Genomic DNA, 11,618 nt, shown 5'->3' with positions numbered 1-11,618 from the left:
AAGTCCACGCACATTCTCCACTTGCCATTTGCTTTTTTGACCATTACTACATTGGCCAACCAATCCGGGTAGTACACTTCTCGAATGAACTTTGCTACCATCAGCTTTTGGACCTTGTCCTTGATTGCACTATCTCTCTCAGGGGCAAACACCCTCTTCTTTTGCCGCACAGGCTTGGAGGAAGGACATACATTCAAACGGTGGGTAATGACACTAGGGTCTATACCCGGTATATCCTCGTAGCTCCACGCAAACACATCGATGTTTTTCTTCAAAAATTGGACGAGGTCCTTTTTAATCTTCTCTTCTAAATCTGCTCCAACCCTGGTACACCTCTTAGGGTTATTTTCATCCAAGGAAATATCTTCCAATGCTTCAGTAGGCTTTGCTACAACCTTCTTTTCTTCAATATTCATTGCTTGAACTTGTTCATCCATGGCCAGCATGGCCAAGTAACATTCTCTTGCTGCCAGTTGGTCACCTTGTACCTGTCCTACCCCGTGTTCTGTTGGAAACTTGACTGATAAGTGGTAAGTAGAGGTAACGGCTTTCCAACTATTCAAAGTTGGTCTCCCAATTATGACATTGTAGGAGGATGGACAATCTACCACAAGGAAGTTCACATCCTTGGTGATTTGTTGTGGATATGCCCCCACTACCACAGATAAGGAAATAGTACCCACTGGTTGCACCTTCATCCCACCAAAACCTACTAGGGAGGAGTTCACTGGACGGAGTCTGTCTCGTCCTAATCTCATCTGCTGAAAAGCTGGATAATATAAAATGTCTGCTGAGCTTCCATTGTCCACAAGCACTCTTCTGGTTGTGTAGTTTGCAATTAGTAAGGAGATGTCGAGAGCATCATCATGAGGGTGATGAATTCTGTCAGCATCCTCGTCCGTGAAAGTGATTGCCCGCTCGTCCGTGGACCTTGCTCTCGGTGATCGTCCAGAAAGTTGGACGCTCTGTACTACCTTCAAGTATGCTTTCTTGGACTTGGACGACTGGCCAGTTGAACTTCCCCCAATGATGACTCTTATCTCCCCGAGTGGTGGTCGCGATGATTCTTCCATCTTTCCCTTCTGTTTCTCGTCCCTCTGGTCTCGTCCAAGGAAACCCCTCAACTTCCCTTGCCTTATGAGATTTTCAATTTGTTGCTTTAAATCAAAACACTCGTCTGTGTCATGACCATGATCCCTATGGAAGCGACAATACTTGTTCCTGTTGCGCTTGTTAGGATCCCCCTTCATTTTCTCCGGCCATTTCAGGGAATGATCATCCTTGATTTGCATAAGGACTTGCTCAAGCGGGGCGTTTAAAGGGGTATATTGCTGGTTCCGTACTGAAGGGCTTGGCTTCTTACTTTCTCGGTCTCTCCTTTCCTCCGTCCGTCCTTTCTTTGGACAAGTACCCTGCTCTTGATGGCGATTGGGATTTGCGTCCATTCTCTCAGACCTCTTCCTCTTCTTAGCAATGATCGCATCTTCTGCATTCATAAAATTCTGAGCCGAATGGACGAGTTCGGCCATGGACTGGGGCTTTTTTTCATAGAGCTTGTGTATAAACAGATCCGAATTCACCCCGTTATGGAAGGCTGCCAGTAGAAGCTTATCATCTGCTTCATCCACACTGAGAGCTTCTCTGTTGAAACGGGTGATAAATGACCGAAGGCTCTCGTTTTCTCCCTGCTCTATTGTCAACAAACTGGACGAGGAACGCTTGTGCCTTTGTCCCCCAATGAAATTGTTAACAAACAACTTGCTCAACTCTTCAAAAGAACTCACCGAATTTGGAGGTATTTTGCTAAACCAAACTCGCGCTGAACCCTTAAGGGTGGTAGGGAAGGCCCTACACATTATCTCATCAGGCACCCCTTGAAGATGCATGGTGGTCTTGAAAGTGGCTATGTGATCAAACGGGTCACGTGTTCCATCATATGAATCCAGAGAAGGCAACTTGAACTTTGATGGTAGGGGGTGACCGTTGATGGAAGCCGTAAAGGGAGAATCAGTCCTGTGAACCAAATCTTCTATCGGATTCGCCCTTTTCATATTCTCCTTCATTTCCTCCATAACTCTCTTCATTTGGTCCATTTCTTCCTTCAAGTGTGGTACCGTTCGTGAAGTGGTGCCTCTAAACTGACTTCCAACTTTGGTATTCTCTCTTCCGCCATGACTCTGTGTTTGACCTCCTTCACGTTCTTCATGTGTTTGCCTCCTCATATTAATCTCCATTCGTAATTCTTGGTTTTGGCGAGTCAACTCCGCCATAGCGTCTGCCATGGATTGTGCATGTTGGGCAGATGACTGCATGACCGGCGCAGACTGTCGATCGCGATGTGGGTTGCTGCTTCCCTGATGGCCTGGGCTAGTAGCCCTTGATCTAGTCCGAACCATCAACCCTTTGTCACGGAGAAGTAAACTGTGAAACAATCTCTCCCCACAGACGGCGCCAACTGATAATTCCTTGGATATCAGTGGGTTGACAAGACTCGAGCGATTATCTTTGGGTTATCTCCTGTAATACAAAGAACACTGAATCAGAGGGGACCGGTGGTGACCGGCCAAAAATCCTCCGATGATGAAGTTAGTTACTTTTGAACTCTCTGTAAGGAATAAATATTCTCTCAAAAAGAAATTGTCTGAATCCCCTTACCCTTCATCGAAGAAGCCTTATATAGTGTGTGTGGAACGGTTATCTGTTTAGTAACCGTTCCCAATGTCGAGGAGTCCGGAGAATTGGGGCCATAATCGCTGTGGAGGTTACCTGGGTTGGACGGGCCGGTGAATTCGTCCATCCTTAGTAAAGATGGACGAGACTTCCACGATGAACTCGTCCATCTTTAGTGAAAGATGGACGAGACCATCTTGGAAGGCTTGCCCTGCGTAGATGTAGATTCCATGAGGTATTTCTCGTCCATATATGGACGAGGTTCGCCAGAGCGCTTGGAACTTATTCTGCGCCAACTGTAGCTTCTTTCGTTGGACGAGACATATGGACGAGTTATGGACTTGGGATGATTTGTGACACCATCAGTCTCAATAAACCCTTTAATTTTAAGTGGGTTGCAATTGAAAGAAAGTTACGAATTTTATATAGATATAATGATGTTGATTCTTTGTTGATTTGTTATAATGGTGACACAATTTCTTACCTTTTTTTTATTTTATATTTTTTTAATATGTTTTTTGAAGAACTTTTAAAAATCTCTTACTTAAGTGATGTGAAACTTAGTTAAGATTTAGTTTTTCCTTATCCCATTTTACTTAAGAGGTATTTTAACCCTTTGGATCTTGTAATCCACCCCTTAGGGGCTACACATTCCCGTGTAAGAGGAATAAGTCAACATTTTTTTCCCAATTCACATCATCATTTAACATATATTTGGTTTTTGAGTTACAAATAATGTTAAATTATATAAAGTTATCTTAATTATTACTTTATGTAATTTTAGATAGGCAACTTAACACTAACATATTTTGATTCAATTAATTTTGTATTCTCCAAATTGATTCAAATAAATTAGGTAAGTTTTTTTTTTCTATAAATTCTTTAATTTGAAATTTATTTAATAATATTTATTTATATATATATATTGAAATATTTATCTATTAATAATATTATTATGACTTTTAATAATAAAAATTACTCATTCTTTTTTTTTTTTCTGGAAAAAAAAAAAGGAAAGAAAAAACTCAAACATTCAATAATTTTCCATGCTTTATAAAAAGTAAAATCCAATAATTTTCCAAAACCCAAACCCCTAAAAACCCAAACATTCTGACAAAATTGGTCTCTCTCTTTTCCTTTCCTTCTTTCATCACTCACAAGTCAGAACCCCAAAAAAATTCTCTCTGCTAATCAATTCGCTTTATTACAAAATCCCATAAATAAAAATTGAAAAACTAATTAATTTACTTAGAGCAACTGAGTTAGGGTTTCCGAGTCGCCATGGCCGATTTCCAGACCTCGACTCACCGAGCCAATTGGATCTTCACTACTCAAGAGCTGGTAAGCCCCATCCCCTTCTTTACACTCGTTTTCCGTTTGGTTCTTGAGAAAATGTAGGAAAAAAAGAAAACAGTAACATTTGAATGCAAAAGAACTAATTTTTACTATCATAAATATATAAATATAAAAAACCCAGTTTGATTCAGCTTAATGGTTCTGTTTTAAGCTTGGTTTGAGTGGGAAAAACAAATTATTTCTTTTAAGCTTCGTTTTCCGTTTGGTTCCCGAGAAAATGTAGGGAAAGAAAACCAAAGAAAGAAGTAATTGAAAGCAATTGCTTTCATTGATGTTTTTTTTAAAAAAAAAACCCAGTTTGATTAAGCTGAATAGTTCTGTTTTAAGCTTGGTTTGAGTGGGGAAAACAAATTATTTCTTTCAGCTTCGTTTTCCGTTTGGTTACTTAGAAAATGCAGGAAAAGAAAATCAAAGAATGAGTAATTAATAGCAAAAGATCATTTTTTTCCCCATTCATAACTATGTTATTTAAAAAGAAAAAAAGAAAAAAAGAAAAAAAGAAAAAGAAAAAACCCACTTTGATTAAGCTTAATAGTTCTGTTTTAAGCTTGGTTTGAGTTGGAAAAACAAATTATTTCTTTAAGCTTCGTTTTCCGTTTGGTTACTTAGAAAATGTAGGAAAAGAAAATCAAAGAATGAGTAATTAAAAGCAAAAGATCATTATAAGTATGTTTTAAAAAAACCCAGTTTGATTTAGCTTAATAGTTTTTTTAAGCTTGGCTTGAGTGAGAAAATCTAAATTATTTCCTCAATTAATAGAACCTTGTGTATGTTATTTGTTTGTGTGTAGTGAAGGTAAATATATTTTTTAGTTTTTTACTTAATTCAGTTTTGTAATTGTTTACTACATTTGTTTATGTATTATAATAAAAAGGGATTTTTTTTTTTTTTTTTTTTTTTGACTGGTCTCTGATATAGGATGATAAATACAATGCTGCTCGTCAAAGAGCAATACAAACACTAGAGAAGGTATGCTGCAAAATTGTTATTTGTTCATTTATTTTTTAGTCCCAGTAATATAGCTCATAATGGAGTTGTGTTAAGATTAATTACTCTATTGGGGCTGATTAACTAATGATGTGTTGTGAAGTATGGAGCAACATTGATGGAAGTAGATGTGGATGGGACGTTGTCGTACCCTGAACCTCAAATTAACTCGAAAGATAATGGTAAACACATTTCCAAGAGTTGAATTTTTTGTAACATTCTCTTATTGGATTGGATGAGTTTGTCAACGTGTTCTTTTCTGTGCAAGAGGTCTAATTATTTTTGTTCTAATGGTTTTGTTCTTTTCACGTTAGCTGATAAGCATTCTCGTCCGAAACCACTTACTATTGAAGAAGAGCGATATATGCGAGTGTTCTACGAGAATAAACTTCAAGAAGTTTGTAATAACTTCCACTTTCCTCATAAAATTCAGGTATGTTGTTCCTTTTCAAGGATATAAAATGATAAATAAATGGTAAAGTTGGGTATCTTAGTCAAGTTTCTTGAATTGGTTCATTTGCAGGCAACAGCTCTAATATATTTCAAAAGGTTTTATCTACAATGGTCAGTCATGCAACATAATCCCAAAAACATTATGTAAGATTATTTTTTATACTTATGTTCAACTCTTCAAGTTTCCCAATGTTCACATGATCCACCATTAAGTTTGAATCTGCATTGCATCAAAGTATGGTTGAAGACTAGACACTCATGAGGAAATTGTACTTGCAGTATACACCCTGTATACTTGGGTAGAACCCTGTTTTTACTTCAATAAAATTTTACTTATAAAAAAAAAATATAAAAAATTTCATGATGATATTGCTAAAAGAAGATATATTTGGACACACTATGAAAGTGGGCACTATTGGAATTTCTTCACTTGGTAATTGTTGGGGGTATAGTGCTCAATTGTGACTAAATTATTATTAAATTGAATTTATTTCCCTGTGCACAGGTTAACGTGCATTTATGCTGCTTGCAAGATAGAAGAAAATCATGTTTCAGCAGAGGAGCTCGGTAAGGGGATCTCTCAGGATCATCAATTGATTCTCAATAATGAGATGATAGTTTATCAGGCATGTAGGTGCTGTGCATAATATTGTTTTCTTTAGTATTTTTGCTCTTCTTTGTCTAATGCACATACCTTTACTTTGCAAGATTTCAAAATTTGAACTTATTCCTTTATTTTTTCAGAGTTTAGAATTTGATCTTATTGTTTATGCGCCATATCGCTCCATTGATGGGTTTGTCAATGATATGGAGGTAAGTTGATTAATCCTAATCCATTCTTTCTGCTGATTTCTTCTTTTGTGATTTGTACATTAGAAAAGCTAATTTGTCTTTGTATTTTTTTCTTTAATTTTGTTTTTGGTCTCATCGTGATGTTGGAATTCTTTTTCCCCTTCTTTTTTATATTCTGGGTTGGTGTTGGTTCCCAGGAATTCTGCCCAGTAAAAGATGACCAGCTTCATGTGCTGAAGGTAAAATGTTTGCATCCTATTTGATCTTCTTAACTGAATAGCTTCATATTTGTTGCTTTATGATTATTGTATTAGTGACTACTTGACTTATGTCATTCATGCTCAAATTAAAACTTGAAAAGTATTTTTTGTTAAGATGTTCTTAATTGTTTTTAATTTTCTAAAAGAATAGCTAGCAGTTGAGCCCATATGACATCTTTGTGCATGGTTACCATTTTAAAGTAATTAATATGTAATTTGATTAATTGTAAAATGTTTCCTCTAGGGAAAATACTGAAACAACTAAGCATATGTTGTTTTAGTACTCTTAACTGTTGTTGATAATGCTCTTTCTGTTCACTAAAATATGCTTTCAGGGAGGTTGACTGCATTTTTTTCTGTCTGGTGCTTTACTGTTATGTAGGCTATACACGAAACTGCAAGGATGGAGGTTGATAAAATCATGCTTACTGATGCACCACTTCTATTCCCTCCTGGGCAGGTACTGTACATCTTTTTTCACCACATTGATTATGAACATCTTTTGGTCTGTCTAAATCTGAACTTGAAAACTTTCTTCCTTGATTCTCCAAATTGCAAAGCATATCATTAGAACTGTTATTGAAGAAGTCTAGTAGTTTGGAAAATATATCTGTAGATGCACCGCAATAACTTGACCCTTTCAGATATGGGGAGTTAAGATAATGATTAAGATAAAAATAGGGGATTATGAAAGTAGCATTGTATAGATTGAGAAACAAAAAGGGCCGTAGTTCCGCTTGGAACGGCAGATATTGAAATATCTTTTGTGAATTGTATTCCCAGGATGTGCAATATACCATTGATAAAAACAATGAATCCTATCCCAGGATTCCATTCAAAAAATTCTAAATTGTACTTCCGAAATGGATCCTAGTGGGTGCTAATTGAAGATTGTGGTTTAACCTTGTAATCTGTTCTTTAATAAGAACACTGATCTTGTTTGTTATTTATTTGATGCAGTTGGCGTTGGCTGCTTTGCGTAGTTCAAATGAGGTGCACAAAGTTCTCGACTTTGAGAGGTTATAAACTGCTTTAGAGTTACCTCAAGATTATGACAATAATGTTTTTGCAACAATTTTTTACCTTCATATTCGGTTGCCAAACTGTGATTCCACAGTAATAAAAATTGATGGGAGGAAAGGAGGAATCTGGGGTTAAAACTTAAAACTCTTTTTTTTGGTGGAATTTAAAAAAAAAAAAAAAAAATCCTATTTCTTGTTTGCAATAATGATTCAGTCTTCTTCAACTTGCATGCTCCTTTGCAGATACCTGAGGAGCATTCTCTCTCGTCAGAGTTCTGCACATACCGTTTCAGAGCTCATTGAATCTCTAAATTCAATAGATTCTTGGGTATAGATTCATTATACTTTTTCCAATCTGAATAAGTATCCCAAATTTAATGGATATAATTCAAAATTAAATAGTGAAATGTGGTTGTTTTCAATTACATTTACCATTCTACTTGTGGCCATGTATACAGGTAAGAGGATATAAATTCCCTTCAGAAAAAGATTTGAAGCACATCAACCGGAAACTAAAATCTTGCTGGGGTCTTAGCTCACATGACGAGTACTTTCTAATACTCTTGTCATATAATGAATTAATAATTGTTACTCTAATGCCCCCCGCCCCCCCCCCCCCCCCTTTTTTTTTTTTTTAATTATTATTATTTTTTGTGTGTGTACACCAATGCCTATATTTGACTGCTTGGCAGGAGCAAGAAACGGGAGAAGAAATCAAAGCACAAGTCAAAGAAGAGTTCAAACGAAACACAAAATGTGCTTTCTCATACTGATTTGTAAGTCCTGCCCATTTTGATTGAACTTTTAATTGGAGCTTTGCTCCAATTTGGTTCTGTTTTGATTCTGTCATTGTTTTAAAGGGAATAACAGTTATTAGCAATTTGAGCCCTACTTTTTGATTTGTAGTTGTACTGACTGTATTTTCTCTGATTTCAGGTAATGCATCCTTGAATCTTACCTTAGAGTCGCATCATTCTCCGAGTCCTTGAGGAATACTTAATGCATTTTATTGAAACAGACCTGAAATTCTGTATCTTTTCTCTAATCACTATTTCCTTTATCTATTTACTTATTTTCTTTTTCTTTTTTTTTTGGGGTTGTGAAACCAATTAAATGAAAAATGTGTATGGCATCCAGAGTTTTGCTGATCTTGGACAACAATTCTCACATCTATGAGAAGGATCAACTAACATAATTACTGAATAAGTTCTGATACAAACTCGTCATGGAAGCAGGATGTGAGATATCCAATGTATATATACCCCTGCTGTGAGGCACCAAGTGATATATACTTGCACAACAATAAAATCATAGATGGTAGCCAGTTTCCATGATTTCCAGACATTTTTGCACTGCTCTGGGTATATGCACTTGGTGAGCCTCACTTGGAGTTTCACACACCTGTGAAATCTACATGATGTGAGATACCCGATGTCTATATCCGTTATAAAATCAGTTTTACTTAATCGAAAAGAAAAGTATCTAATTAACAAGCAATAAAAAAAATTAAGTAAAATAAAGTTCTGTTGTTTCTTCCCTGCTTTATGGCTTCATTCTATTTCCAATTTAATAACTGGGCAAGGCAATTCGCAATGCATTTTCTTAACTCTGCATTTATCTTTCTATTAATGCTTGTCGTTTAATAATTTGATAAGCTAAAAATTCCTCTAACTGGACTAGTGCTCAAAGGGGATATTTCTAATAACAAAGACTTCTTGAGGCAAAAAAAATATGTTGGTCTATTACTTGGAGGTTCCATTGTTAATGTTGCTAGATTTATCGAGGCTGAAACCAACTTTGGTGCTTCTGTACTAATTTGAAACTCCGTGGTTCAAGGAAGGCCATACTACCTTTGATTTTGAAACTCCTCACTCTTATAGCACTAACAAAACCGCCTCATTAGTGAGCAATGCTCATCTAATAAACAAATCGAGCTTAATGCAGATATAAGTTAATGTCCCAAGCATCGGGTTTATTTTGTCCATAAGTGTCCCAAACTTGTCATGGAAGCAACGAGTTTATTTTTGTCTTTAAGAAATTGGAGATATGTTGTGACCCTCTCTTGTTCCTTAACATTTTCTAATCTATAAAAAAAGAAAAAAAAGATATAAGCGTTCCTTCGAAATGCTATTTCTTCGAGTTGCAAATAAGTTTGCCTAAAATTTGAACTTGTTTGTTCCAAGTGGTTCTCAAAAGTTTCATTCTTTGGATTCACAAAGAACTTATTGCATTAAGGCTTGTATTATGCTTAGGACACATTTGGGTGATGTCAAAGATTTACTTGAATAAAACAGAACATGTTAACTAGTTAAATTATAAGGTTTTTGTCATTTCCTTAATCCTTTAATTGATACTGATTGTACATTTTTTTTCTCTATATATTAAAATTTCCAGTCTTTTTTTTTTTAAAAAAAATGTGAAAATTGCTCAATGGTGCTTTTATACTATTCACTTTCCAATCTCGTGATAGTTCCATCTTTTAAAAGTTAAGATTCATAGGATTAAGGAGTACTTTATAAATGGATTAATAAATTGCAAATATTTACCTTAGATTATGGTCATTTGTAATATCCAACCCATATTATAAATTTAATTAACATTCCAAATTGAGGTTTATTTGTAATTTTTATACTATCTAAATTTTTTTTCATAATTAACAAATTAATAGACTGGTTCAGTGATAAGATGTATTAATATTAGAAAATCAATAGAATTCCTATTAATTTGTAACATCCATTCTTATTTCTTTTCTCCTTTTTTTTCCTTTTAAATTTATTTATTTTTATGTGAACCAACACCAACCCAGAATAAGGGAAATATTTTGTAGGCCCTCAAAGGCCTAAAAAGAAAACGAAAATGGTTTAGGCCCTAGGAGGAGCAAATTTTGCCACATGCAAATTTTAGAATAGAGTAAAATGATGCCGTTTTGAGCTCCCTAAACCTAAGAAAAAAAAAGCATTAAAATGAAGAACTATGGAATTTGAAGTTTATTTTTGTCCGTATGTATCCCAAACTCGTCATGGAAGTATCTGAGTTTATTTTTATCTCTAAGAATGTTAATTTTATGTCTTACAATTTGGTTTGTTGGGCGGCCTCTTGTAATTGGGATGGGTCCATCTCCATCTCCTCTCTTCCTTCTTGGGTTCTTGTTCTAGAAATTGGAGATGGATTGTGACCCTCTCTTGTTCCTTAATATGTTCTAATCCATTAAAAAAAAAAAAAAAAAAAACATATAAGCATTCCTTCCTTCAAAATGCTATATCTTCGAGTTGCAGATGAGTTTGCCTAAGATTTGGAGTTGTTTGTTCCAAGTGGTTTTCAAAGTTCCATTCTTTGGATTCACAAAGAACTTATTGCATTAAGGCTTGTATTATGCTCAGGGACACATTTAGGTGATGTCAAAGATTTACTCCAATAAAAAAGATATCAACTAATTGGGTTATAACTTATAAGGTTCTTGATATTTCCTTAATCCTCTAATTGATGCGGATTGTAGATTTTTTATTATTATCTATATATTAAAATTGCCATTCTGTTTTTTTTTTTTTTTTTGGAAACGGGAAAATTCCTCAATGGTGCTTTTATATGGCTAAAATCTTTTATATTATTCACTTTCCAATCTTGTGATAATCCATCTAATAAAAGTTAAAGATTTATAGGATTAAGGAGTACCTTATAAATGGGTTACTAAATTGCAACTATTAACCTTAGATTATGATCTTTTGTAATATCCAATCCATATTATAAATTTAATTAACATTCTAATTCATGGTTTAGTAGTAATTTCCATACTATCTAAAATTATTGTTTTTTTTTTGAAGCCTATCTAAAATTATTGTTAAAATTAACAAATTAATAGACTGGTTCGGTGATAAGATGTATTATTAGCATTTGAAAATCAATAGATTAATTCCCATTTGTAACATCCATTCTCTTTTTTTTTTTTTTTTTTTTCCTTTTTAGTTTATTTATTTTTATGTGAACCAACACCAACCCAGAATAAGGGAAATATTTTGTCGGCCCACAAAGCCCAAAAAAATAAAAAGAAAATGGTTTAGGCCCAGGACTAGGAGGAGCA

At 35.0% G+C, this 11,618-nt stretch overlaps 1 protein-coding gene across 3 annotated transcripts; it reads left to right on the top strand.

The window, feature by feature from the left end:
• The first annotated feature begins 3,746 nt into the window (after window positions 1-3,746).
• Window positions 3,747-8,746, top strand: LOC126717004 (cyclin-H1-1). Of its 3 annotated transcripts, none has more exons than XM_050418142.1 (14): window positions 3,747-4,011; window positions 4,945-4,995; window positions 5,117-5,195; window positions 5,328-5,446; window positions 5,537-5,577; window positions 5,972-6,092; window positions 6,211-6,279; window positions 6,456-6,497; window positions 6,901-6,978; window positions 7,479-7,537; window positions 7,784-7,868; window positions 7,999-8,087; window positions 8,233-8,316; window positions 8,477-8,746. In XM_050418142.1, exons 1-14 carry the CDS (start codon window positions 3,952-3,954, stop codon window positions 8,478-8,480), a joined length of 981 nt encoding a protein of 326 aa, XP_050274099.1. In that variant the 5' UTR covers window positions 3,747-3,951; the 3' UTR covers window positions 8,481-8,746. The 3 variants fall into 3 exon arrangements, with proteins under 3 accessions (XP_050274099.1, XP_050274098.1, XP_050274100.1); XM_050418141.1 differs by having other exon boundaries at window positions 5,537-5,610; XM_050418143.1 differs by lacking the exon at window positions 4,945-4,995 and having other exon boundaries at window positions 5,537-5,610.
• The last annotated feature ends 2,872 nt before the right edge of the window (window positions 8,747-11,618 follow it).

Source organism: Quercus robur, chromosome 3 (assembly GCF_932294415.1).
Source record: "Quercus robur chromosome 3, dhQueRobu3.1, whole genome shotgun sequence".
Lineage (NCBI taxonomy): Eukaryota > Viridiplantae > Streptophyta > Magnoliopsida > Fagales > Fagaceae > Quercus > Quercus robur.
The sequence above is the reverse complement of the archived record's forward strand: the minus strand, read 5'-3'. Positions and strand labels throughout refer to the sequence as shown.

Excerpts from the sequence above, each read along its gene's own strand:
- LOC126717004 (XM_050418141.1), top strand. The coding sequence starts at position 3,952 with ATGGCCGATTTCCAGACCTCGACTCACCGAGCCAATTGGATCTTCACT. Across the intron at positions 5,196-5,327 it reads AATTAACTCGAAAGATAATG|CTGATAAGCATTCTCGTCCG; the intron begins GTAAACACATTT and ends TTTTCACGTTAG. Across the intron at positions 7,538-7,783 it reads AAAGTTCTCGACTTTGAGAG|ATACCTGAGGAGCATTCTCT; the intron begins GTTATAAACTGC and ends GCTCCTTTGCAG.